The sequence below is a fragment of the Catharus ustulatus genome, chromosome 30, assembly GCF_009819885.2.
Source record: "Catharus ustulatus isolate bCatUst1 chromosome 30, bCatUst1.pri.v2, whole genome shotgun sequence".
NCBI classification, from domain to species: Eukaryota; Metazoa; Chordata; class Aves; order Passeriformes; family Turdidae; genus Catharus; species Catharus ustulatus.
In genome coordinates, this window is record NC_046250.1 from 1,387,667 (window position 1) to 1,415,462 (window position 27,796).

Below are 27,796 nucleotides of genomic sequence, written 5' to 3' on the forward strand. Positions count from 1 at the left end.
CATGTACAGCCTGTGACACACCTGTGCTCCCCATAACACACATGTACACCCCAAAACAGGCGTGTACAGCCTGAAAAACACACGTGTGTCCTGAAACACACGTGTACAGCCTGTGATGCACCTGTGAACACTGGAACACACATGTACAGTCCATGACACACCTGTGCACCCCATGACACACGTGTACAACCCAAAACAGGCACATACAGCCTGAAACACACATGTGTGTCCTGGAACATGTGTGTACAGCCTGTGACAAACATGTACAGCCTGTGCCACACCTGTGCTCACCAAAACATATGTGTGCAGCCCATGACACACCATAACACACATGTACAGCCCATGAAACACCTGTGCTCCCTATAACACACATGTACACCCCAAAACACACGTGTACAGCCCGTGACACACATGTACACCCCGAAACAGGCATGTACAGCCCAAAACACACATGTGTGTCCTGGAACACACATGTAAAGCCTGTGACACACCTGTGCTCCGCATAACACACGTGTACAGCCCATGACACACATGTACAGCCTGTGACACACATGTACAGCTCATGACACACATGTACAGCCTGTGACACACATGTACAGCTCATGACACACATGTACAGCCTGTGACACACCTGTGCTCCCCATGGCACACATGTACACCCCCAAACAGGCGTGTACAGCCTGAAAAACACACGTGTGTCCTGGAACACACGTGTACAGTCTATGACACACGTGTACAGCCCGTGACACACCTGTGCACACATGTACACCCTGAAACAGGCGTGTACAGCCCACGACACACCAAAACACACATGTACAGCCCGTGAAACACCTGTGCTCCCCATAACACACATGTACACCCCATGTACACCCCAAAACAGCCTGAAAAACACACGTGTGTCCTGGAACACACATGACCACCCTGTGACAAACATGTGCTCCCCATAACACACATGTGCAGCCTGTGACACACCTGTGCTCCCCATGACACACATGTACAGCCCGTGACACACCTGTACACACCTAAACACGCGTGTGCCGCCCACACCACCCCCCGCGCACGCATGACCGCTCACACACGCGTGTGCACAGGTGTGTCCATCCCGTGTCCCCTTGCACACCCGCCCCTCCCCCCCTCCCCCCCTCACCTCTCATGGCTCCGTTTCCCTCCAGCCCCGATCCGGGCGGGGCCCTTTAAGGCCTCAGGGCCCCCCCTCCCCTCCCCCCCCAAATTTCCCTGCCCCTCCCCCCCCCAATGTCCCCGCCCTCCCCTCCCCCACCTCAGCATCCTGCCCCCCCTCCCCCAACCGCGGGAAAGTTCCGAATTTCCTCGCAGGGAAACTGAGGCACGGAAGGGAACCCCAAATTTTTCCGGACCCCCCCACATGGGGACGGGGTGGGGGAGGGGCGGAAACACCCCCGGGACCCCCCCAGGAAATGGGGGAGGGGTCTCGAAATTTGGGGGGGGGGGGGGGCAGAAACCTCCCGACCCCTCCCGGTTCAGTTTTGGGGTGCAGGGACCCCCCAAAGTTCCCAAATTTGGGGTGCAGGGACCCCCCCACCCTGCCCGGGCTCGGTTTTGGGGTGCAGAGACCCCCAAAAAAACGCCCAAAATTCCCAATTTCGGGGTGCAGGGACCCCCCGCAGTGACCCGATTTTTGGGGTGCACCCATGGGACCCCCCCGGCGCCCGCCTGGGATCAATTTTGGGGACCAGGACCCTCCAGACCCCCCCAAATTCCCATTTTTGGGATACACGGCCCCCGAAATTCCGTTTTTTTTTGGGGTGTAGAGACCCCAAATTTCCAAATTTTGGGGTACAGGGACCCCGAGCTCCCTTCTGGGTCAATTTTGGGGTGCAGGACCCCCCAAAGTGCCGAGTTTGGGACGCAGGGACCCCAAAAATTCAAATTTTGGAGCACCAAGACCCCAAAAATTCCAAATTTTGGAGCACTGAGACCCCAAAAATTCCAAAATTTGGAGCACCGAGACCCCAAAATTCCCAGATTTGGGAACGGGGACCCCAAAATTCCCGATTTTTGGGGCGCTGTGACCTCGCATTTCCCCTTTTGGGGCGCGGGGACCCCCAAAGTCCCCAAGTTCGGGGTGTCCCCTCCCCCCCCCGGACCCCAAAGTGACAACGAGGGACACGAGGGGTGGTGGCAGCGGCTCTGATGGGGACAGAGGGGACACGGGGGGGACACCCAGGGTGACACTGGGGGCCAGGGGGGTCACCGAGGGTGGCCCGGGTGACACACGCGGGTGACACGGGTGACGTCACCGGCCACTGTCCCCTCCCCGCGGTGGCTCCTTGGGGGGGTCCTGCTGGATGAAGAGTCCTGGGGACAGAGGGGACAGAGAGAGGGGACACAGGGGACAGCTCAGGTGGGGACCCCCAGAGTGTCCCCTGCACCTCCTGTGTGTCCCACACGTGTCCCCAGGCCCCCAAGACTGTCCCTGCTGTCCCCAGATGTGTCCCTGGTGTCCCCAGGCTGTCCCCATCCCCCCAAGGATGTCCCCAGTGTGTCCCCATGTCCCCTCACCGGTGGCCCTGGCATACAGCGGGTCCCAGTGTGCCCAGGATGTCCCCAATGTCCCCAGGATGTCCCCAGCCCCTCCAGGATGTCCCCATTGTCCCCTCACTGGTGGCCCTCCGTGCAGTGTGTCCCCACTGTCCCCTGGTGTCTCCATCCCCCCTCAGGCTGTCCCCAGCCCCTCCAGTGTCCCCAGTGTGTCCCCAATGTCCCCTCACCGGTGGCCCTGGCATGCAGCGGGTCCCAGTGTCCCCAGGCTGTCCCCAGCCCCCCCAGCTCTGTCCCCATTGTCCCCTCACCGGTGGCTCTCTGTGCAGTGTGTCCCCACTGTTCCCTGCTGTCCCCAGCCCTGTCCCTGATGTCCCCAGCCCCCCCAGTGTCCCCAGTGTGTCCCCAGTGTCCCCTCACTGGTGGCCCTGGAGTACAGCAGGTCCCAGTGTCCCCAGAACGTCCCCAGCCCTGTCCCTGATGTCCCCAGGCTTTCCCTAGCCCTGTCCCCAGCCCCCCAAGGATGTCCCCATGTCCCCTCACCGGTGGCCCTGGTGTACAGCGGGTCCCAGTGTCCCCAATGTGTCCCCAGGCTGTCCCCAATGTGTCCCCATGTCCCCTCACCGGTGGCCCTGGCGTTCAGTGGGTCCCAGTGTCCCCAGTGTGTCCCCAGTGTCCCCAATGTGTCCCCGTGTCCCCTCACCGGTGGCCCTGGCGTACAGCAGGTCCCAGTGTCCCCAATGTCCCCATGTCCCCTCACCGGTGGCCCTGGCGTACAGCGGCTCCCAGTGTCCCCAGTGTGTCCCCAGTGTCCCCGTGTCCCCTCACCGGTGGCCCTGGCGTACAGCGGCTCCCAGTGTCCCCAGTGTCCCCAGGCTGTCCCCAGTGTCCCCAGTGTCCCCAGTGTCCCCAGGCTGTCCCCAGGCTGTCCCCAGGCTGTCCGCAGTGTCCCCGTGTCCCCTCACCAGTGGCCCTGGCGTACAGCGGCTCCCAGTGTCCCCAATGTGTCCCTGTGTCCCCTCACCGGTGGCCCTGGCGTACAGCGGGTCCCAATGTCCCCAGTGTCCCCATGTCCCCTCACCGGTGGCCCTGGCGTACAGGGGCTCCCCCTCGGGGTCCCTCAGCTCACAGCCCAGGAAGAGTTTCCGGCCCTCGCGGCGCTGCAGGGACGCGTCCAGCAGGAGCACGGAGCGCAGGGGGACGGGCCTGGGGACAACGGGGACAGTGGGGACACCGGGGCTTCCTGTGCCACCCCTGTCACTGCCATGGATCCCCTGTGCCACCCCTGTCACTGTCACTGCCCCCCTGTGTCACCCCTGTCACTGTCACTGCCCCCCTGTGTCACTGCTGTGCCTCCAGCAGGAGCACGGAGCGCAGGGGGACGGGCCTGGGGACAACGGGGACAGTGGGGACACCGGGGCTTCCTGTGCCACCCCTGTCACTGTCACAGTCCCTCCATGTCACTCCTGTCACTGTCACTGTCCCCTGTGCCAGCCCTGTCACTGTCATAGCCCCCTGTGCCACCCCTGTCAATGTCACTGTCCCCACTGTCACCTCTGTGCCTCGAGCAGGAGCACGGAGCGCAGGGGGACACAGGGGACAGGAGGTGACACTGGGGACAGTGGGGACAGTGGGGACAGTGGGGACACACAGTGACACCACAGCCTGGTCACTGTTATGGCCTCCTGGGTCCTCCTGGTGTCCCCAGTGTCACCTTGTGCCCCCTGGTCCCCCCTTGCGTGTCCTCCCAGTGTCCCTCAAGTGTCCCCTTGGTCACCTCATTGCCACCCTCTGTCCCCCTGGTCACCTCAGTGTCCCCCCCCAGTCACCCCAATGGCCCCTTGTGTCACTCCAGTGCCACCCTGTGTCCCCTTGGTCACCCCAGTGCCAGCCTGTGTCCCTCAAGTGTCCCCCTGTGTCCCCCTGGTCACCTCAATGTCCCCCCACAGTCCCCCCAATGTCCCCTTGGTCACCCCAGTGCCACTCTGTGTCCCCCATGTCACCTCAGTGTCCCCTCACAGTCACCCCAATGTCCCCTTGGTCACCCCAGTGCCACTCTGTCCCCCTGGTCACCTCAGTGTCCCCCCACAGTCACCCCACTGCCACCCTGTGTCCCTCAAGTGTCCCCCTGTGTCCCCTGGTCACCTCAATGTCCCCCCCCAGTCACTCCAACGTCCCCTCGTGTTACCCCAGTGCCACCCGGTGTCCCCCCAGCTGTGTCCCCTCCCCTGGGGACAGTGGGGACAGTGCCACTCACGCCACGTAGTCGATGCTGAGGTTGGCTGTCACCACCCGCCCGGCCACCGCCAGCGCCAGCGTCCCCAGGGAGGTGTCAATGAGGGTGGCGATGGCACCGCCGTGCGTCAGCCTGGGGACAGCGGGACAATGGGGACAGCGGGGACAGCGGGAACAATGGGGACATTGGGGACAGGGGGACGGGGGACAATGGGGACAGCAGGGACAGTGGGGACAGCAGGGACAGTGGGGACAGCGGGGACAATGGGGACAGCAGGGACATTGGGGACAATGGGGACAATGGAGACAGTGGGGACAGTGGGGACAGCGGGGACAGTGGGGACAGTGGGGACAGTGGGGACAATGGGGACAGCGGGGACATTGGGGACAGCAGGGACAATGGGGACAGTGGGGACATGGGGATGAGAGGAGGTGACAGGGGTGTCACCCCAGGTGTCCCTCTAGAAAGGGCCTTGGCTGGCACAGGAAGTGACAATAGGTGACAATAGGGGTAACAGTAGGTGACAGTTGGTGATGGTGGGTGACATTAGGAAGCAATAGGTGACATTAAATGACAATAGAAGTGACAATAGGTGACAGTTGGTGGCACTCATCCCGGGTGTCCCTCCAGGAAGGGCCCCGGCTGGCACAGGAGGTGACAGTAGGATAACAGTAGGTGACAGTAGGTGACAATAGGTGACAATAGGTGATGGTAGGTGACAGTAGGATAACAGGGGGTGACAGTAGGTGACAGTAGATGACAATAGGTGACAGTAGGATAACAGTAGATGACAATAGGTAACAATAGGTGACAGTAGGATAACAGGAGGTGACAGTAGGATAACAGGAGGTGACAGTAGGTGACAATAGGTGACGGTAGGTGACAATATGTGACAGTAGGTGACAATAGGTGACAGTAGGTGACAGTAGGTGGCAGTTGGTGGCACTCACCCCGGGTGTCCCTCCAGGAAGGGCCCCGGCTGGCACAGGAGGTGACAGTAGGATAACAGGAGGTGACAGTAGATGACAGTGGGTGACAGTGGGTGACAGTAGGTGACAATAGAGGTGGCAGTTGGTGGCACTCACCCCGGGTGTCCCTCCAGGAAGGGCCCCGGCTGGCACAGGAGGTGACAGTAGGTGACAATAGGTAACGGTAGATGACAATAGATGACAGTAGGATAACAGCAGGTGACAGTAGGGGACAATAGAGGTGACAGTAGGTGACAGTAGGTGGCACTCACCCCGGGTGTCCCTCCAGGAAGGGCCCCGGCTGGCACAGGCAGCGCAGGCGGCCCTTGGGGACACTCAGGAACATGGCGAACTCGAAACCGTCCCCGTCCCCCTCGATGGCCCTGGGGAACAGCCGCGTGTCCCCGGCACTGTCACTGTCACTGTCACTGTCACCGCCACCGGCCAGCCCCGGCACCTCTGCGGGGACAGCGCTGTCACCAGAGGGGACACGGGGACACTGCAGGGACATGAGGACATGGGGACAAGACAATGGGGACACAGCAGAGGGGGCTGGGGACAATGGGGGCATTCGGGACACAGGTGACACAGTTCACACAGGTGACACCCAGGTGACACAGAGGTGACCCAGGTGACACAGACGACAGAGGTGACACAGATGACACAGGTGACACAGAGGTGACATAGAGGTGACACAGAGGTGACACAGGTGACAGAAATGACACAGAGGTGACAGAGGTAACACACGGGCAACATACAGTGACACACAGGTGACACACAGGTGACAGGTGACCCAGGTGTCACAGAGGTGACACACATGACAGAGGTGACACCCAGGTGACACACAGTGACACAGAGGTGACAGGTGACACATACTGACACACAGTGACCCAGGTGACACCCAGGTGCCAGGTGACACACAGGTGGCACACAGTGACACAGATGACACAGGTGACACACAGTGACACAGAGGTGACAGAGGCGACACACAAGTGAGAGGTGACACAGGTGAAACAGGTGACAGAGGTGACACACAGTGACACACAGGTGACAAGTGACACACAGGTAACACACAGTGACACAGATGACCCAGGTGACACACAGTGACACACAGATGACAGGTAACACAGGTGACACCCAGGTGACAGAGGTGACATAGAGGTGACACAGAGGTGACACAGAGTGACACAGAGGTGACACAGAGGTGACACAGGTGACACAGAGGTGACACAGAGGTGACAGAGGTGACAGGTGACACACAGGTAACACACAGTAACACCCAGGTGACACAGAGGTGACACAGAAGTACCAGGTGACACACATGACAGAGGTGACACCCAGGTGAAACCCAGGTGCCAGGTGACACAGGTGACAGGTGACACAGGTGACACAGAGGTGACAGTGACAGTGCCGCACCCCGTTGGTGCAGGCGCGCCCTGCGGAAGGACGGCAGCCGCGTCCACCCCTCGGCGCTCAGCAGTTTCCCGTAGTGCCACCGCATGCGCTCGCTCCAGCCCGCGTTGGGGACAGCCAGGTCCCGCGGGGGACACGCGCGGTGACAGCGCCGCCGGGCCCGGGGGACAGCGGGGACAGCGGGGACAGCCAGCAGGGGGACACTGGGGACAGCCAGCAGGGGGACACTGGGGACAGCCAGCAGGGCCCGAGCCACCGCCCGGCCCTGGCGCAGCATGGCCTGGGGACAGCAGCCACACCTGCGGGGACAGAGGGCAGTGACGTCATCGGCTGTGCCACCCCGGGGTGACAGCACCGGTGACATCATCGGCTGTGCCACCCCACGGTGACGTCACACAGGCACGGTGATGTCACTGGTGAGGTCACACCCGGGGTAGGGCGGCACTGGGGTTGTCACACCTGGTTGGTGATGTCACTGCTGATGTCACACACTTGGTTGGTGATGTCACACCCGGTCTGTGATGTCACTGCAGATGTCACACGCGGTCTGTGAGGTCGGTGATGATGTCACAGCTTGGTCAGTGATGTCACACCCGGTCAGTGATGTCACACCAGTGATGTCACACCTGTTTCCCATGTTTGTTGGTGACGTCACGGCCGGTCAGCGATGCCAGCCGTGACGTCACACTTGCGGGTGACAGCCTTGTGTCCGTGACGTCACCGCTCACCCCGCCCCCAGCCATTGACCCCCGAGCCCGCGCACCCCCGCTCCGCTCTGTCCCCGCCCTGTCCCCCTCTCTGTGCCCCGCTCCCTGTCCCCCTGTCCCCTCCTCTCCTCCCCCTGTCCCCCCGTGTCCCCCCCGGTGTCCCCAGCCCTGTCCGGACCCGCGCGCCGCGGCCCCGCCCACCGCGGTGACGTCACGGGGCTTCCGGGGCTTCCCCACTTCCGGGGGCGGGGCCTGAGGGAGCGGGACGGGGCTGTGGAACCGTCTGGAACCCTATGGGGAGACTATGGAGACCCTATAGAGACCCTATGGAACCCTGTAGATCCCCTATAGACACCCACTGAGCACTATGGAACTCTCTGGGACTCTATGGAACCCTACAGAGACCTTATAGAGACCCTATGGAACCCTACAGATCCCCTATAGACACCCACTGAGCACTATGGAACTCTCTGGAATCCTATAGTGACCCTATGGAACCCTATAGATCCCCTATAGACACCCACTGAGCCCTATGGAACTCTCTGGAATCCTACAGAGACCTTATAGAAACCCTATAGAGACTCTATGAAACCATGTAGATCCCCTATAGACACCCATTGAGCCCTATGGAACTGTCTGGGACCTTATGGAGACCTTATAGAGAGCCTGTGGAACCATATGGACATCTATGGAACCCTACAGATCCCCTATAGACACCCATTGAGCCCTATGGAACCATCTGGAATCCTACAGAGACCTTATGGAGACCCTATGGACCCCATAAACCCTCATGGACCCTTATGGACCCCATGGAGCCCGGGGTCACCCCCACAGCTCCCCTATAGCCCCAAAGCACCCAGAGTGACCCCAAAGGGACCCCAGAGTGACACAGACCCCAAAGGGACCCCAAAGGGACCCCAGAGTGACCCCAAAGAGACCCCAGAGTGACCCCAGAGTGACCCCAAGAACACACAACTCCCCTTTAGTACAAAACTCCTTTACTGGGGGCACTGAGGGGGTTTGGGGTGACACCCCCGGGTGGGTGGGGGGCACCCATGGGTGGGGGGGTCAGAACCCCTGGGGGTGTTTTGGGATTCCTGCAGGGGGGTCAGGGCACACCTTTGGGGTTGGGTTACAGGGTACAGGGGGGTTTGGGGTCACACCCCTTGGGATGGGCGGGGGGCACCCCTGAATGAGTGGGGGGCGCCCCTGGGTGGGTGGGGGGCACCCATGGGTGGGGGGATCTCAGCCCCTTTTGGGGGGGGCTCAGAACCCCAAAGTGGGGGCAGGGCACAGATTTGGGGTTGGGACAGGAACCGAGGGGGGTTTGGGGTGACACCCCTGGGTGGGTTGGTGACACCCTTGGGTGGGCGGGGGGCACCCATGGGTGGGGGTCTCAGCTCCCCTGGGGGTGTTCAGGACCTTAGGGAGAGCTCAGAACCCCAAAGGGATTTCAAGGCACCGATTTAGGATTGGGACAGGATCCAAAGGCGGGGTTTGGGGTGACACCCCTGGGTGGGTTGGTGACACCCCTGGGTGGGTGGGGGGCACCCATGGGTGGGCAGGGGGCACCCCCAGCCCCGTCCCCTCAGCGGCGGCCGCGCTGCTTCATGTGCTGCACGAAGTAGTCGTTGCAGGCGATGGTCAGCCCGGCCACCAGCGAGAAGAAGCCCTGGAAGCCGACGCGGCCGTCGCGGCTCTGCTCCACGTCCCGCAGGATCCGATCCAGCGCGTTGGGGTCCCGCTGGTTCTGGGGGAAACACGGGGAAAAGGGTCAGATCCTATATGGGAGATCCTAAATGGGAATGGGGTCAGATCCTAAATGGGAATGGGTCAGATCCTAAATGGGAATGGGGTCAGATCCTATATGGGAGATCCTAAATGGAAATGGGGTCAGATCCTAAATGGGAGCAGGGTCAGATCCCACATCCCGCAGGATCCGATCCAGGGCGTTGGGGTCCCGCTGGTTCTGGGGGGAAAACGGGGGGAAAAGGGTCAGAGCCTATATGGGAATGGGGTCAGATCCTAAATGGGAGCAGGGTCAGATCCTAAATGGGAATGGGGTCAGATTCCAAATGGGAGATCCCAAATGGGAATGGGGTCAGATCCTAAATGGGAATGGGGTCAGATCCCATATGGGAATGGGGTCAGATCCCAAATGGGAATGGGGTCAGATCCCACATGGGAATGGGTCAGATCCTACAGGGAATGGGGTCAGATCCCACATGGGAGATCCCAAATGGAAATGGGGTCAGATCCTAAATGGCAGATCCCACATGGGAGATCCCAAATGGAAATGGGGTCAGATCCTAAATGGCAGATCCCACATGGGAGATCCCAAATGGAAATGGGGTCAGATCCTAAATGGCAGATCCCACATGGGAGATCCCAAATGGAAATGGGGTCAGATCCTAAATGGCAGATCCCACATGGGAGTGGGGTCAGATCCCACATGGGAATGGGGTCAGATCCCACATGGGAAAAAGGGTCAGATCCCAAAGGGGAATGGGGCAATCATCCCCCCCAGTGCCAGGGTTATTGTGATCTGATCTCAGGGTTTTATAGGATCCAGTCCTGGGGTTCTATTTGTTTTGATCCTGGGGTTTATGGGATCCAATCCCATGGCTCTGTAGGGTTTGATCCCAGGGTTTATGGGATCCTATCCCACGGCTCTGTAGGGTTTGATCCCAGGGTTTATGGGATCCAATCCCATGGCTCTGTAGGGTTTGATCCCAAGGTTTTTGGAATCCCATCTCAAGGTTGGTGTGGTTTGGTCCTGGGGTTCTCCAGCTGCTTCTGTCCCATCCCATGGATCCCATCCAATGGATCTCATTCCATTCCATGGATCCTATCCTATCCTACAGATCCCATCCCATAGATCCCATAAATCCCATTGCATGGATCCAACAGATCACATCCCATTGATCCTGTGCAGTGGATCCCATCCCATGCATCCCATAGATCCCATTCATGGATTCAGTAGATCCCATCTCATGGAACTCATCCCATGGATCCCATAGATCCCATCCCATGGATTCCATCCCATGGATCCCATCCCATGGATCCCATAGATCTCATCCCATGGTCCCTATCCCATAGATCCCATAGATCCCATTGCATGGATCCAATAGATCATATCCCATTGATCCTGTGCAATCCATCCCGTGGATCCCATAGATCCCATTCATTGATCCAGTAGATCCCATCTCATGGAACTCATCCCATGGATCCCATAGATCCCATCCCATGGATTCCATCCCATGGATCCCATGCCATGGACCCCATTGGTTCCATCCTATAGATCCCATCCCATGGATCCCATAGATCTCATCCCATGGTCCCTATCCCATAGATCCCATAGATCCCATCCCATAGATCCAATCCCATGGACCCCATAGATCCCATCCCATAGATCCCATCCCATGGATCCCATCCAGTGGATCCCGTAGGTCCCATGGATCCCATAGATCCCACATATTCTATCCCATGGACCCCATAGATCCCATCCCATGATCCCATAGATCCCATCCCATAGATCCCATCCCATGATCCCATAGATCCCATCCCATGATCACATCCCCCCCAGCCCCGTTCCCACCTCCAGGAACCCCGGGAACTCCTTGTCCATGAGCGCCCTCAGGTCCTCCTTGGCCAGGTGCTCCTTGTCCCCGGCGTACTTGTGGAAGGTGAACATGAGCGTCTCCATGGCGTGCTCCAGCTGGGACGGCATCCTGACACTGCTGGGACCCCAAAAATACACATGGAACCCCAAAAATATCCATGGGAACCCTAAAATATCCATGGGAACCCTAAATATCCATGGGAACCCCAAAAATTCCCATGGGAAACCTCAAATCCCTAGGGAAACCCCAAATATCCATGGGAACCCCAAATGCACACTGGGGACCCCAAAATATTCATGGGAACCCCAAAAATATCAATGGGAACCCAAATATCCATGGGCACCCCAAAAATACATATGGGAACCCAAAAAATATCCCTGGGAACCCCAAAATCACGTTGGGGACGCCAAAATCCACATAGGAACCCCAAAATCCCAATAGGAGCCCCAAAACTCCCCATGGGAACCCCAAAAATCCCCATGGGAACCCCAAATTTCCACTGGGAACTCAAAATTGCTGATGGGAACCCCAAAATTCCCACAGGGAACCCGAAATTCCCTCCTGGGACCCCCAAAATTCTTTCTGGGACCCCCAAAATTCCCTCTAAAACCCCAAAATTCCCCCTAGAACCCCCAAAACTCCCCCTAGAACCCCCAAAATTCCTCCAGGGATCCCCCAAAATCCCCCCTAAAACCCCCAAAAATTTCCTCCTGGACCCCCAAAATTCCCCCTAAAACCCCCAAAATTCCCTCTAAAACCCCCAAAATTCCCTCCCTGACCCCCAAAATTCCCTCCAGGACCCCCCAAATCGTCCCCGCCCCCCTCTCCCTGCCCGATTCGGGATTTTCCAGGAATGTCCGGGAATGCTCCGGGCGTGACTCAGCGCGGGGGGGAAGGGGGGGATGGGGGGGACACGTCCCGAGGGTGTGGCCGCTGTGTCCCCCCCCCCCCTTGGGGACACCCCGGTGACTCACGGGGGGCGGACCCGGAGCCCCTCCCTGGGAGGGCCCACGCAAAAAAATAAAAAAAACCACAAAAAAACACAAAAAAAGGAGGGAACACCCCAAAAAGTGATCCCCAGAAAAAGGGAAACCTCTTAAAAAAAAAAAGAGATTTGTCCCAAAATGGGAACCACCCCAAAAAGGAGAATCCCCAAAAAATGGGAATTCCTGAAAAAAGAAAATCCCAAAATGAACCCTCCGAAAAAAAGGGGGACTCATCCTAAAAGTGACCCCCAGAAAAGGGAGAATCCCCCAAAAAAAGGAGGAACACCCCAAAAAAAGAAGGAACACCCCAAAAAGTGGGAATCCCGCCCAAAAAAAAAAGAGGAACCGCCCCCAAAAAAGAGGAACACCCCAAAAAGTGACTCTCCATAAAAAGGGGACCCCCAGAAAAGGGGAACCCCCCCAAAAAAAGGAGGAACCGCCCCAAAAGTGAAATTCCCCAAAGGGTGGGACCCCCCCAAAAAGGGATTTGGAGATAGAAACCCCCCCAAAAAGTGGGAACAAATTGGGGTTCCCTTAAAGTGATGCTCAAATTCCCCCCTCAAAAATCAGGATGTGGGATTGGGGTCCCCAAATTTGGGGTTTTGGGGTAGAGAACCCCAAAATCGGGGTGCGGGATGGAGCCACCCCAAAGGGGATGGGGACCTGCCGTTAGCAGGGAAGGGCGGGGCACCCCAAAAAACGGATTTGGGGAGGGGGTTCCCCCTTTTTAGGGTGCAGAAGGGACCCCCCCAAACCGGGACAGCTGCCCCAAAGCGGGAATTGGATCCTAAAAACGGATTTGGGGAGGGGGTTCCACCTGTTTGGGGTGCAGAACAGAGTGACCTCCCCAAACCGGGACAGCTGCCCCAAAACAGGATTTAAACCCTAAAATAGGATTTGAGGATGGGGTTCCCCCTTTTTTAGGGTGCAAAAGCGACCCCCCCAAAACAGAGTGACCATCCCCGGTACCGGGGAAGGGCGGGGCACCCCAAAAACGGATTTGGGGATGGGGTTCCCCCTTTTTAGGGTGCAGAAGGGAGTGACCCCCCCAAAGCGGGATTCAGATCCCAAGAGGGATTTGGGGATGGGGTTCCCCCCTTTTTAGGGTGCAAGAGCATCCCCCCCGTTCAGAGTGACCCTCCCCGGTACCGGGACCGGATTGGAGTGCCCCAAACCGGGATTCAGACCCCACACCGGGATTTGGGGCCGGGGTTCCCATTTTCGGGGCTCACTCACCGTGCTCGCAGCGCTCGCTGCTGCTCTCGGGGCCGGGGTCGGTGCGGGCAGTGCCGGGGCGCGGCCCGGCCCGGGATAGGCACGGAGGGGGCGGGTCGGACCGGGGGGCACCGGGCGGGGGGGGGGACACGGGGCGGTCACAGTGACTCACCGGGACCGCCCGGACACCGCCCGGCCAGAGAGCCCCGCCCCGGGCATGGCCCCGCCGGGGACCGGGACAGCGGGGACAGCGGGGACACCCCCGGGGACAGCGGGGAGACCCTCGGGGACACCCCCGGGACAGCGGAGAGACCCTCGGGGACACCCCCGGGACACCCCGGGACCCCTCGGAGTGACCCCCGGGACACACCCGGGACAGCGGGGACACCTCCGGGGGACAGCGGGGACACCCCGGAACCCCTCGGTGTGACCCCCGGGGACAGGGGGGACACCTCGGGGACAGCGGGGACACCTCGTGACACCCCGGGGGACAACGGGGACACCCACGGGGACAGCGTGGACACCCCCGGGACAACGGGGAGACCCTCGGGGACAGCGGGGACACCCCCGGGACCCCTCGGTGTGACCCCCCCCGGTTCTGTTCCGGGACCTCCCGTTCGGACCGGGGACCCCGCCCGGGTCACTTTGGTCACTTTACTTTCCCGAGGAACACCCCAGTGTCCCCTCAGTGTCCCCTCATTGTCCCCTCATTGTCCCCCCCAACCCCCCCCGAGCCCCCCCACCCCCCTCAGGGCCCGGCGCCGCGGCGGCGCGTGCCACGCTAATGACACTAATTACAATTACAATCACTAATTGGGCGCGGGGCCCTGAGGCAGGGAAAGGGGCGGGGAGGGGACATTGAGGATGAGGGGGGGACACACCCAGGTCACCCCCCCCGTGTCCCCGCCCCGGCCCTGCCTCAGTTTCCCCACCCGGGAAGGGGCAAAGGTGAAAGGGATGAAAGGGATGAAAGGGATGAAAGGGAGGGGCGGGCCCCACCCATGGCGGATGGGGGCCCAGGGGGTGGCACCGCCCTCTCAGTGTCGCCTCCTTGTCGCCAGGGTGTGTCACCCCCCCCCGCCTTGTCCCCACAGCGCCACTTTGTCCTGGATTGTCCCCGCTGTCCCCTCCCATTGTTCTCACCCCACACAGCCCCCCTCCATCAACCCCACCCCGCCGCTCAACCCTTCCTCACAGGAGCCTCCCCATCCCCACCCTTCTCTCCTCACCCCTTCCCTCAGTCCCCAAAAAGCCCCAAAAAACCCCAAAATTCCCCCAAACCCCCGGGCCGGGCGCCCCTTCCTGCCCTCAGTTAAGATGGCGGCGTGCCCGCCTCACGTTTTCTAAGATGGCGCCCACGCCGCCACGCGGCCCGCGCTGCCAGGCTGCCCTTACTCAAGATGGCGCCAGCCCTATGCTAACCAATAGCGCTGAAGCCAACTCCAATAACCCGGATGTATGCTCCATCTTGCCCTCACCCAACATGGCGCCGCGTTCCCTGTGTTTCCCTATGGGTGCGAAGCCGCAGTGCCCGGATGTGGGCGTGGTTCCACTGCCGGAAAGGGCGTGGCATCGTCCTGCCGGAAGTTGCGTCAGAGCGGAGCCGCCCGCGGGGAGCGGGGAGCGGAGCGGACGGAGCCAAGATGGCGGCGCCGGGGCTGGGCCGGCCCTGAGGGGCCGGGAGGGGCCCCCGCGCTCGGCGGGCTGGGACGGACCGCAGGGGGGGCCCCGCCGCTCCCCCCGCCGCTCCTCGCGACGCCTCCGCCTCCGGAGCCTCCCCGGGGCCTGACCGGAGCTTCCCCGGGGGAGAAGCGGGGCCTGCTCGGGGCCTTTCGCGGCCTTACCGGGGCCTCCCCGCGGCCTTACCGGGGCTCGGCAGCGCCGTCTGAGGTCTCCCCGGGGCTCGGCGGCGCCGTTCGCGGCATTACCGGGGCTTGGCCGGAGCTTTTTGGGGTCGGACAGGCCCTTCCCGAGGCCTCCGGGCCTGACCGGGGCTGAGCCGGGGCTTTGACGGCCTTTAACGGGAGGAGCCCCGCGGTGCCCCCGGCTTTGCTTCTTTATTTATTTGGGGCCGATTTGAGCCGAAATCGCGGCCGAATCGGAGCTTTTTTTGTTTTGTGTTTTTCTTATTTCACAGCAACGCTTTCCCCGGTTTTTGTTTGGTTTTGTTGTTTTTTGTTTTTTTTTCCCCGGATTTCGACTCCTGAGGAACAGAAAATCCCGGGATTTGAGGCGCAGGAGAAGCGGGATGAAATTCCAAGGATTTCTTCACTCGAGCGAGGTTTTTTTGGTTTTTTTCTTGCGGTTTTTGCTTTGAGCGAGCCCAAATCCGCGAGAAATCCGGGATCCAGGGAATTCCTCCCTCGGGAATGGTGTCCCTGGAACCGGGAATGACTTAAGGGCAACGCCACGCTTGGCTTTTCCTCGGTAAATTATTCATTAGGAAGTTTAGAGAAAAAAAAAAAAAAAAAAAAAAGGTTATTTTTGGGGAAAAATCCGGTGTTTTCCGGCAAGGACTGACAGCGATCCCGGCCTCTGGAATTGCGGCCGCCGCTGGAACTTTGGGAGCCTTCGAGGGGGATTTTTGGGGAGTTTATTTAAAAACAAAAACAAAAAAAAAACAAGGAGAAGGAAAAAAGGGGATCGAAGATTGCTGAGAAACGCTCGGGATCCAGGCACGGCTGAGGTGGGTGTGCGGGGATTGGGGAGCCCGGGGGGCGGGGGGGGCTGGGGGGGATCTGGGGAGGGTCAGGATGGATCCAAGGAGGTTCAGGTTGGATCCAGAGAGTTCTGGAGTGGATCTGGAGAGGTTCAGGATGGATCTAGAGGGATCACGAGAGGTTCAGGATGGATCCAGAGGGGTTCAGGATGGATCTGGAGAGTTCAGGATGGCTCCAGAGGGATCCTGATTGATCTGGAGAGGTTCAGGATGGATCCAGAGGGATCCTGATGGATTTAGAGGGGTTCGGGATGGATCTGGAGAGGTTTCAGGATGGACCCAGAGAATCTTGATGGATCTGGAGGGGATCTGGGGAGGTTCAGGATGGATCCAGAGAGTCCTGAAGGATTTGGAGAGGTTCAGGGTGGATGCAAAGGGGTGCAGGATGGATCTGGAGAGTTCAGGATGGATCCAGAGAGTTCTGGTGGATCTGGGGAGGTTCAGGATGGATCCAGAGGAGTCTGAGAGGGGTCTGGAGAGGTTCAGGATGGATCCAGAGGGTCCTGGTGGATCTGGAGAGGTTCAGGATGAATCCAGAGGGATCTCAAGAGGTTCGGGAGGGATCCAGAGGGATCCTGATGTATCTAGAGAGTTCTAGGGGGGATCTGGAGAGGTTCAGGATGGATCCAGAAGGTCCTGATGGATCTGGAGAAGTTCAGGATGGATCCAGAGGGGTCTGGGAGGGATCTGGAGAGGTTCAGGATGGATCTGGAGAGTTCAGGATGGATCCAGAGGGGTCTGGGAGGGATCTGGAGAGGTTCTGGATGGATCTGGAGAGCTTCAGGGTGGATCCAGAGAGTTCTGATGGATCTGGAGAGATTCAGGATGGATCTGGAGAGGTTCAGGATGGATCCAGAGAGATTCAGGATTGATGTAGAGAGTCCTAATGGATCTGGAGAGGGTGAGGATGGATCCAGAGGGGTTCAGGATGAATCTGGAGGGTCCTGATGGATCTGGAGAGGTTTAGGATTGATCCTGGGATGGATCCAGGGAGGTTCAGGATGGATCCAGAGGGGTCTGGGGGGATCTGGAGAGGTTCAGGATGGATTCAGAGAGTTCTGATGGATCTGGAGAGGTTCAGGATGGATCCAGAGGGTCCTGATGGATCCAGGAAAGTTTGGGATGGATCCAGAGGGATCTGTGAAGGATCCAGAAGGTTTTTGAGTGGTCCAGAGAGACTCAGGATGGATCCAGAGGCTCCTGATGGATCTGGAGAGATTTGGGATGGATCCAAGGAGGTTCAGGATGGATCCAGAGGGTCCTGATGGATCTGGAGAGATTTGGGATGGATCCTGATGGACGTAGGAAGGCTCTGGGATGGATCTGTGAGGGATCCAGGGAGACAGGACAGCTCTGGAGAGGTCTGGGATGGATCCTGGGAACTTTGAGATGGATCCAGAAGATCCTGGTGGATCCAGGGCAGTTCAGGACGGATCCAGGGAGACTTGGAGTGGATCCAGGGAAGTTGGGAGTGGATCCAGAGGGTCCTGATAGATCCAGGGAGACTCAGGATGGATCCAGAGGAGGTTCAGAGGCTCAGGGTGGATCTGGAGGGGCTCAGGATGGATCCAGGGAGGTTGGAAATGGATCCAGAGAAGCCTGGGATGGATCCAGAGGAGGTTCAGAGGCTCAGGATGGATCCAGGGAGGTTTGGGGTGGATCCACAGGAAGAAAATTCCTGCATTCCCAGCAGATTCCAGAGCTGGGAATTCCAAAATTCCCAAATTCCATCCTCTGGAAGAGCTGGTTTTCCACGAGGGTTCCTCTTCAGGAGATTTTTTGGGAGTTTCCTCCCTTCCCAACCTCTTCTTCTTCCCAGAAAATCCAATTTGTTCGGGCTGGGAATGGATTTTTGGGAATTCCCAGTGGATTTAAGAGGGGGAATCCCTCCAGAAAAAGGGGAGAAATTCAGGATTAATCCAAATTTTTGGGGTTTTTGTTTAGGAATTGTTTCTATTCCTGATATCCCAGCCCTGGCAGAATTCCTGCTGGGAATTGAGAGGGAAAAATTCACCTGGAATCTCCCTTGTGTCCATTCTCCATGGAAAAAATCACCTAAAAATTGGGATTTGGGTCTTTTTTTCCCCACCCAGGCTGAGATTTTCTGGGATCATGTGGAATTCTGATGGGTTTGGCCTGAATTTAGTGGGAAAAATCCCAAAATATCCTCAGGGATCCCACGGGGGCTGAGCCCTGGGAAGCTCCAGAACTCGTTTTTCCCGTTGATCCCGAAATTATTTGAATTCTCTTCCTGGGAAAAGCCTCCAGAGGGGGTGGGGGGGATTTTCTGAGGGATTTCAGGATCCTGATTTTTTTTTTTTTTTTGGGAGATTTTTTGCTCCCTTCTGAGGAAAATCCATGGATTTTTTTGGGATTTCTGCCTCCCACCCCTGTGGATTTTGGGATTTCAGGAGAATCTCAGCTGGAATTCCCTGCTTGGAAGTGAATTTAACAATTTTTATGGACTTTTTTAGGGAAATTTGAGCCCAAAATTTCCCTTTCCCAGGAGTCAGCCCCTGGGAAATTCCATAAAACCTCAAATTTCCTGGATTTCTTTAGATTTTCAGGGAGCACAACACCAAATTCCTGCTTTTCTCCTGGATTCCATGAGAGGAAAACAATCCAGGATCATTCCAGGGGGGTTGGAGCTGAAGAATCCAAGGATTTTTCCCCGATTTTTGCACAATTCAACACCCAAATTTGGGAAAAAAGAGAATTTTTAAGGAAAACTCCCTAAAAAAAAGCAGGATCACAGCACCAGGTGCTTCCCATTCCCATTTTCCCCCCTGGAACTGAGGCCAGGTTGTTTATTCCAGGGATTTAATGGGAATTTCCTCCTTGGAGAGAGCTGGGAATTGGGGATGGGTGGGGGGTTCCTGTCCTGACCCCGATGTTTTCCCGGTGTTTTGGAGATTGTATCCAGGGAGAGGCTGGAGCCAGAGCTGGGAGCTGGGCAGGGATGGATCCCACTGGAAAATCCCTGGGATTGGGGTCAGGATCCTTTCTGGATCCCTCTGGAAAATCCCTGGGATTGGGGTCAGAATCCCACTGGAAAATTCCTGGGACTGGAGTCAAGATCCTGACAAAAAATCCCAAGGATTGGCATCGGGATCCTGAGTGGATCCCATTGGAAAATCCCTGAGATTGGGGCTGGATCCTGAGTGGATCCTGCTGGAATCCCCAGGGATTGATTGGGGTTTGGGATCCTGCTGGAATCCCCAGGGATTTGGGATCCTGCTGGAATCCCCAGGGATTTGGGATTGGGATCCCCAGGGATTTGGGATTGGGGTCTCACCCAGGAGCCCCTGATCCCGTGGATTCCCTCGGGATGGCATTTTCAGGATGCATCCCTGCGGTGTGGGGCACTGAGATCCCTCTGGATCCCCTTTCTGGCCAGGATACAGCGATGGCCCCGTGTCCCAATGTCCCCGTGTCCCCAGGTGCCCACAGTGGGCCAGAAGTGGCACTGGTGGTGGCACTGGTGTTATGGGGTCAGTGCCATGGCGGGAGGAGCTGGACGAGCACTGTCCCCATGTCCCACTGTCCCCATGTCCCACTGTCCTCGTGTCCCCAGGTACCCGTGGCAGGCCAGAAGTGAGGTGTCAGTGCCAGCACTGCCATGTCCCACTGTCCCCATGTCCCCACTGACCCCATGTCCCTGTGTCCCCAGGTGCCCATGGCGTGTGCCCAGCATGGTGCCAGCAGTGCCAGGTCCCCCATGTCCCCACTGACCCCGTGTCCCCATGTCCCCAGCTGCCCATGGCGGGCTGCAAGCATGGTGCCAGTGGCAGTGCCATGTCCCCACTGTCCCCACTGTCCCCATGTCCCCACTCACCCCACATCCCTGTGTCCCCAGGTGCCCATGGCGGGCTGCAAGCGCGGTGCCAGCAGCGGTGCTGTGTCCCCATGTCCCCACTGACCCCGTGTCCCCAGGTGCCCATGGCGGGCCGCAAGCGTGGTGCCGGCGGCGATGCCATGTCCTCACTGTCCCCATTGTCCCCAGGTGCCCATGGTGGTGCTGTGTCCCCATGTCCCCACTGACCCATGTCCCGTGTCCCCAGGTGCCCATGGCGGGCCGCAAGCGCGGTGCCAGCGGCAGTGCCGTGTCCCCATGTCCCCATACCCCACTGACCCCATGTCCCAGGTGCCCATGGTGGGCCGCAAGCGCGGTGCCAGCGGTGGTGCCGTGTCCCCGTGTCCCCAGGTGCCCATGGCAGTACCATGTCCCCATGTCCCACTGACCCATGTCCCCATGTCCCGTGTCCCCAGGTGCCCATGGCGGGCCGCAAGCGCGGTTCCAGCAGCGGTACCATGTCCCCATGTCCCACTGTCCCTATGTCCCCAGGTGCCCATGGCGGTGCTGTGTCCCCATGTCCCCATGTCCTGTGTCCCCAGGTGCCCATGGCGGGCCGCAAGCGCGGTTCCAGCAGTGGTGCTGTGTCACACTGACCCCACTGTCCCTGTGTCCCCAGGTGCCCATGGCGGGCCGCAAGCGCAGTGCCATGTCTCCATGTCCTCACTGTCCCTGTGTCCCCAGGTGCCCATGGCGGGCCGCAAGCACGGCGCCAGCGGCGGTGCCATGTCCCCATGTCACACTGACCCCACTGTCCCTGTGTCCCCAGGTGCCCATGGCGGGCCGCAAGCGCAGTGCCAGCGGCGGTGCCGTGTCACACTGACCCCGTGTCCCCGTGTCCCCAGGTGCCCATGGCGGGCCGCAAGCGCGGTGCCAGCGGCGGTGCCGGCAGTAGCGGCGGGGGCGCGGCGGCGCCGTGGCCGGAGGAGCCGGGCGAGCGCGAGCAGGGCCTGTACTCGCTGCACCGCATGTTCGACATCGTGGGCGCGCAGCTGACGCACCGCGACGTGCGCGTGCTCTCCTTCCTCTTCGTGGACGTGCTGGACGAGGCCGAGCGCGGCCGCATCCGCTCCGGCCGCGACTTCCTGCTGGCCCTGGAGCGCCAGGGCCGCTGCGACGAGAGCAACCTGCGGCAGCTGCTGCAGCTGCTGCGCATCATCACCCGCCACGACCTGCTGCCCTACGTCAGCCTGAAACGGCGGCGCCCCGGTGAGTGCCTGTTGTGATATATCGCGATATACGGGGTGATATTGTGACATATGGGGCAATATTGGAGTACTGGTGTCACATCATCACCTGCCACGGCCTGCTGCCCAACGTCAGCCTCAAGCGGCGGCACCGTGGTGAGTCTCTGTCGCGATATATGGGGTCACTATCGCGATATACAGGGGGATATTGGGGTACTGGGGTCGCATCATCACCCGCCACGACCTGCTGCCCTACGTCAGCCTCAAGTGGCGGCACCCCGGTGAGTGCCTGTCGCGATATATGGGGAGATATCAGGGTCTGGGGTCACATCATCACCCGCCACGACCTGCTGCCCTACGTCAGCCTCAAGTGGCGGCGCCCCAGTGAGTCTCTGTTGCGATATATCGCGATATACGGGGTCACTGTCGCGATATACAGGGTCACTATTGTGATATATGGGGCAATATTGGAGTACTGGGTCACATCATCACCCACCACAACCTGCTGCCCTAAGTCAGCCTCAAGCGGCAGCACCGCAGTGAGTCTCTGTCACGATATATTGTGATGTATGGGGTCACTATAGTGATATACGGGGTGATATCAGGGTCTGGGGTCACATCATCACCCGCCTCGACCTGCTGTTCTACGTCAGCCTCAAACGGCGGCGCCCCGGTGAGTCTGTTACAGTGTGTCACAATATATCGCGATATAAGGGGTCACATCACCCACCATGAACCGCTGCCCTGTGTCAGTCTCAGACAGCGGCAGCCAGGTGAGTCTGTCACGACAGGCTGGATCCTGATTGGGATCAGGATTAGGATCAGGATCGGGGTTGGGGTGGGATTGGGATCAGGATTAGGATCAGGATCAGGGTTGGGATCAGTATCGGGATCAGGATTGGGATCAGGATCAGGATTGGGATTAGGATCAGGATTAGGACCAGGATCGGGGTTGGGGTGGGATTGGGATCAGAATCAGGATCGGGGTTGGGATCAGGATTGGGTCAGGATTGGGATTAGGATCAGGATCGGGGTTGGGGTGGGATTGGGATCAGGATTAGGATCAGGAGCAGGGTTGGGATCAGGAGCAGGATCAGGATTAGGATCGGGGTTGGGATAAGGGTGGGATCAGGATTAGGATCAGGAGCGGGGTTGGGATCAGGAGCAGGATCAGGATTAGGATCGGGATTGGGGTTGGGATAAGGGTGGGATCAGGATTAGGATCAGGATCAGGGCTGGCACAGCTTTGGGATGTGCTGTGTGTGATACTCAGGAGCTGCTGCTGCGACTGTCCGGGGTGGATCCCGGGTTTGGGGTCCCCTGTGGGATTGTCCTGGTGCCACATCCCGACACCTGGTGCCATTCCCAGTGCCATTCCCTCACACCTGATGCCATCCCGGTGCCATCCTGGTGCCATTCCCTGACACCCAGTGCTATTCCCAGTACCATTCCCTGACAGCCGGTGCCATCCTGGTGCCATTCCCGGTGGCATTTCCAGTGCCATCACCGCCCCGTTCCCGGTGCCATCCCGGTGCCATCCCCGCCCCGTTCCCGGTGCCATCCCGGTGCCATCCCCGCCCCGTTGCCGTTGCAGTGTGCCCAGACCTGGTGGACAAGTACCTGGAGGAGACGTCCATCCGCTACGTCACCCCCCGCGCGCCCGGGGGCGCCCCGCCCGGCCTGGGCCACCCCCACAAATCAGGTACGGAGCCATGGGGTCACTGTCCTCTTTTGGGGTCATCACTGCCCATTTGGGGTCATCACCGCCCATTTGGGGTCACCGTCCTCCTTTGGGGTCATCACCTCCCTTCTGGGGTCACTGTCCTCCTTTTGGGGTCACCGACCCCATTTGGGGTCACCATCCCCCTTTTGGGGTCACCATCCCCTTTTGGGGTCATCACCTCCCTTTTGGGGTCACTGTCCTCCTTTGGGGTCACCATCCCCCTTTTGGGGTCACCATCCCCTTTTGGGGTCATCACCTCCCTTTTGGGGTCACCATCCCCTTTTGGGGTCATCACCTCCCTTTTGGGGTCACTCTCCTCCTTTGGGGTCACCATCCCCCTTTTGGGGTCATCACCTCCCTTTGGGGTCACCGTCCTCCTTTGGGGTCACTGTTCTCCTTTTGGGTCACCAACCCCTTTTGGGGTCACTGACCCCATTTGGGGTCATCACCTCCCTTTTGGGGTCACCGACCCCATTTGGGGTCGCCATCCACTTTTGGGGTCATCACCTCCCATTTGGGGTCACCATCCTCCTTTTGGGATTGTCCCCGCCCTTTTGGGGTCAGCACCTCCCATTTGGGGTCATTGTCACCCCCTTTAGGGGTCAGTGTTCCCCTTTTGGGGTCACTGTTCCCCTTTGGGTTCCTGACCCCGGAGTTCTCGGGGTTCTGGGTTTGGGGTCAGTGCCCAGATCTGAGAGGGGGGTTCAGGGATTTGGGGCAGGAATTGGGGTCCCTTTAATGGGGGAAGGAATTGGGGTCACCCCAGGGCCCCACCCCCCTTTTGGGATCATCCCAGAGTTCCTGACCCCGACCCTGCTGTGGGCTTGGGGGGCTCTGTCCAGATCTGTGGGGGATTTTATGGGTTTGGGGGAAAATTGGGTTGGTAATTGGGGTCCCTCTTAATTAATGGGGGAGATTTGGGGTCCCTGACCCCATTTGTGTCCCCATTCCCCAGTGCCTGTCCCCCACCCATCCCTGTGCTGCCCTGGGGTGGATTTGGGATGGGTTTGGGGTGGGTTTGGGGTGGGTTTGGGGTCCCTGACCCCATGTCCCCGTTGTGTCCCCAGTGCCTGCCCCCCACCCGTCCCTGTGCTGCCCCTGGGATGGATTTGGGATCCCTGGATGGATTTGGGGTTCCCTGGATGGGTTTGGGATGGGATTTGGGGTCCCTGGATGGATTTGTGTCCCCATTGTGTCCCCAGTGCCTGCCCCCCACCCGTCCCTGTGCTGCCCCTGGGGTGGATTTGGGGTTCCTGGATGGATTTGGGATGGGTTTGGGGTCCCTGGTTGGATTTGGGGTCCCTGGATGGATTTGTGTCCCCGTTCCCCAGTGCCTGCCCCCCACCCGTCCCTGTGCTGCCCCCGGGGTGGGATTTGGGGTCCCTGGATGGATTTGGGGTCCATGGATGGATTTGGGATGGGATTTGGGGTGGGATTTGGGGTCCCTGACCCCATTTGTGTCCCCATTGTGTCCCCAGTGCCTGCCCCCCACCCGTCCCTGTGCTGCCCCTGGGGTGGGATTTGGGGTGGATTCAGGGTGGATTTGGGGTCCCTGGATGGATTTGTGTCCCCATTGTGTCCCCAGTGCCTGCCCCCCACCCGTCTCTGTGCTGCCCCCCGGGGGGGCCCCAGCTGGGCCCCAAGCGCCCGGGCCGGGCCCGGAGCCTCCTCGGGAACCAACGGAAACGCAGGAAGTCAGCGACCCCCGACCCCAAGGAGAAACAGACCTGCGGTGAGAGGGGGTGGGATTGGGATTGGGATTGGGATTATGGGATTGGGATCCCCAAGGAGAAACAGACCTGCGGTGAGAGGGGGTGGGATTGTGGGATTATGGGATTGGGATTGGGAATGGGATTGGGAATGGGATCCCCAAGGAGAAACAGACCTGCGGTGAGAGGGGTGGGATTATGGGATTGGGAATGGGGGATTGGGAATGGGATCCCCAAGGAGAAACAGACCTGCGGTGAGGGGATGGGATTATGGGATTGGGGGATTGGGATTATGGGATTGGGATCCCCAAGGAGAAACAGACCTGCGGTGAGGGGGGGTGGGATTATGGGATTGGGGGATTGGGATTATGGGATTGGGATTGGGATCCCCAAGGAGAAACAGACCTGCGGTGAGGGGATTGGGATTATGGGATTATGGGATTGGGAATGGGATTATGGGATTGGGGATTGGTATTGGTATTGGGATTATGGGATTGGGAATGGGGGATTGGGATTGGGGGATTGGGATTGGGGTGGGGATTATGGGATTGGGATCCCCAAGGACAAACAGATCTGCATTGAGAGGGGATTTGGATTGGGATTGGGATCCCTAAAGAGAAACAGACCCTTGGTGAGCAGGGATATGGGATTGGGAATGTGGAACTGGCATCTTTGGTACTGGAATTGGGGCAATCCCTGGAATTGTGAGACATCAACCCCCCAAGTCAGGACAGGGACTCCTTTCCCTCATCCCAACAATCCCATCTGTCCCTGGGATTTGGAGGTGTGGGATTGGAGGGTCCTGAGGATTGGGAGGTGCAGAATTCCAGAGAATTGAGATTGGAGGGTCTGGGGGATCCAGGAATTGGGACTGGAATGAGAACTGGAATTGGGGCAGGAACTGGGATTGGGGGATCCTTGGGATTGGGAGGTCCAAAATTCCAGGGAACTGAGATTGGAGAACTGGGATTGGAGGGTCTGGAGAATCCAGGAATTAGGATTGGAGTGAGAAATGGGATTGGAGGGTGTGGGGACTGGGGGATCCAGGAATCGGGATTGGAGTGAGAACTGGGATTGGGGGATCCTTGGGATTGGGAGGTCCAAAATTCCAGAGAATTAAGATTGGAGGCTCTGGGGATTGAGGGATCCAGGAATTAGGATTGGAGTGAGAACTGGGACTGGGGCATCCTTGGGACTGGGGCAGGAACTGGAACGAGGGGATCTTTGGAATTGGGGTGATCTCTGGAATTATGAGACAGGCAAAATTCACAATTTGGAGGAGAATTTGGAGCACCAAAACCCCTTCCCAAAAACCCCCAACCCTTCCATCCCCCCTCAGACATCCGCCTGCGCGTCCGCGCCGAGTACTGCCAGCACGACTCCGCCCTGCACGGCAACGTCTTCTCCAACAAGCAGGACCCTCTGGAGCGCCAATTCGAGCGTTTCAACCAGGCCAACACCATCCTGAAATCGCGGGATTTGGGCTCCATCATCTGCGACATCAAATTCTCGGAGCTCACCTACCTCGACGCCTTCTGGCGGGATTACATCAACGGCTCGCTGCTGGAGGCGCTCAAGGGCGTCTTCATCACGGACTCGCTCAAACAGGCCGTGGGCCACGAGGCCATCAAGCTGCTGGTCAATGTGGATGAGGAGGATTACGAGCTGGGCCGCCAGAAACTCCTCAGGAACTTGATGCTCCACACGGCTCCATGAGGGATCGCGGTTTTTTTGGGGTTTTTTTGGGTTTTTTTTGTCCTCCTCGCGATTTTTCCGACCCCTCGTTGGTGGATTGGAGGTGTGGGGGTGTTTGGGGTTTTGGGGTTCTCCTCGTGGTTTTCCTGCCTGGTTTTTTTTTTTTCTTTTGTACCCATTAAAAATGGAAAAAAAGGTGAAAATCCCGTTGGTGCAGCACAGCTGGGATTGGGGATGTGGAATGTTCCAGAATTCCTCATTTTTCTCTGTCAATTCTTCCTTGTTTTCCATGTTTTCTCCCTATTTTCTTTTCTTTTGTACCCATTAAAAATGAAAAAAAATGCAAAATCCCATGGGTGGATCAGTTGGAATTGGGGATTGGAGGAGTGGATTAATGGAATTTTCCAGAATTCCTCATTTTTCTCTGTCAATTCTTCCTTGTGTTTTCATGTTTTCTCCCAATTTTCCTTTCTTTTGTACCCATTAAAAATGGAAAAAAAGGCAAAAATCCCATTGGTGGATCAGTTGGAATTGGGGATTTGAGGAGTGGGAAGCTTTGGGAAAATGGAATATTCCAGAATTCCTCATTTTTCCCCTCTTAATTTCTCTTTTCCCTGTGTTTTCCATGTTTTCTCCCTGTTTTCCTTTCTTTTGTACCCATTAAAAATGAAAAAAAATGCAAAATCCCATTGGTGGATCAATCAGAATTGGGGATTTGAGGAGTGGGAAGCTTTGGGAAAATGGAATATTCCAGAATTCCTCATTTTTCCTTCTTAATTTCTCTTTTCCCTGTGGTTTCCATGGTTTTCCCAGTTTTTTTTTCTTTTGTACCCATTAAAAATGGAAAAAAAAAGCAAAATCCCATTGGTGGATCAGTTGGAATTGGGGATTTGAGGAGTGGAATAATGGAATTTTCCAGAATTCTTCATTTTTCTCTCTCAATTTTTCTTCCTTGCCCTTTCCATAATTTTTCTTTTCTTTTGTACCCATTAAAAATGAAAAAAAATGCAAAATCCCATTGGTGTATCACAGTCAGAATTGGGGATTGGAGGTTTGGAAATCACTGGGATAATGGAATATTCCAGAATTCCTCATTTTTCCCCCTCTTAATTTCTCTTCTCCTTGTGTTTTCCATGTTTTCTTCCAATTTTCTTTCTTTTATATCCATTAAAAACAAAAAAAAAAAGCAAAAATCCCATTGGTGTGTCACAGTTGGAATTGGGGATTTGAGGAGTGGAGTAA

At 58.1% G+C, this 27,796-nt stretch overlaps 3 protein-coding genes across 6 annotated transcripts; 1 reads left to right on the top strand and 2 right to left on the bottom strand.

Moving 5' to 3' along the window:
- Positions 1-2,155: 2,155 nt before the first annotated feature.
- On the bottom strand, positions 2,156-7,883 carry LOC117008718 (acyl-coenzyme A thioesterase THEM4-like). Of its 4 annotated transcripts, XM_033082749.2 has the most exons (7): positions 7,597-7,741; positions 7,141-7,436; positions 5,997-6,183; positions 4,778-4,888; positions 3,602-3,726; positions 2,239-2,337; positions 2,156-2,207 (listed from the first exon to the last, which is right to left on the bottom strand). In XM_033082749.2, exons 2-6 carry the CDS (start codon positions 7,412-7,414, stop codon positions 2,276-2,278), a joined length of 759 nt encoding a protein of 252 aa, XP_032938640.1. In that variant the 5' UTR covers positions 7,415-7,436; positions 7,597-7,741; the 3' UTR covers positions 2,156-2,207; positions 2,239-2,275. The 4 variants fall into 4 exon arrangements, with proteins under 4 accessions (XP_032938640.1, XP_032938639.1, XP_032938641.1 ...); XM_033082748.1 differs by having other exon boundaries at positions 2,156-2,337; XM_033082750.1 differs by having other exon boundaries at positions 2,156-2,337; positions 7,649-7,715.
- Positions 7,884-8,825: 942 nt separating this feature from the next.
- S100A10 (S100 calcium binding protein A10) lies at positions 8,826-13,771 on the bottom strand. The gene is made up of 3 exons (XM_033082765.1): positions 13,690-13,771; positions 11,443-11,581; positions 8,826-9,594 (listed from the first exon to the last, which is right to left on the bottom strand). The coding sequence occupies exons 2-3, from the start codon at positions 11,572-11,574 to the stop codon at positions 9,433-9,435; spliced, it is 294 nt and encodes a 97-aa protein (XP_032938656.1). The 5' UTR covers positions 11,575-11,581; positions 13,690-13,771; the 3' UTR covers positions 8,826-9,432.
- Positions 13,772-15,397: 1,626 nt separating this feature from the next.
- Positions 15,398-26,728, top strand: DEDD (death effector domain containing). The gene is made up of 5 exons (XM_033082768.1): positions 15,398-16,354; positions 21,086-21,449; positions 23,022-23,129; positions 24,736-24,882; positions 26,199-26,728. The coding sequence occupies exons 2-5, from the start codon at positions 21,092-21,094 to the stop codon at positions 26,573-26,575; spliced, it is 990 nt and encodes a 329-aa protein (XP_032938659.1). The 5' UTR covers positions 15,398-16,354; positions 21,086-21,091; the 3' UTR covers positions 26,576-26,728.
- The last annotated feature ends 1,068 nt before the right edge of the window (positions 26,729-27,796 follow it).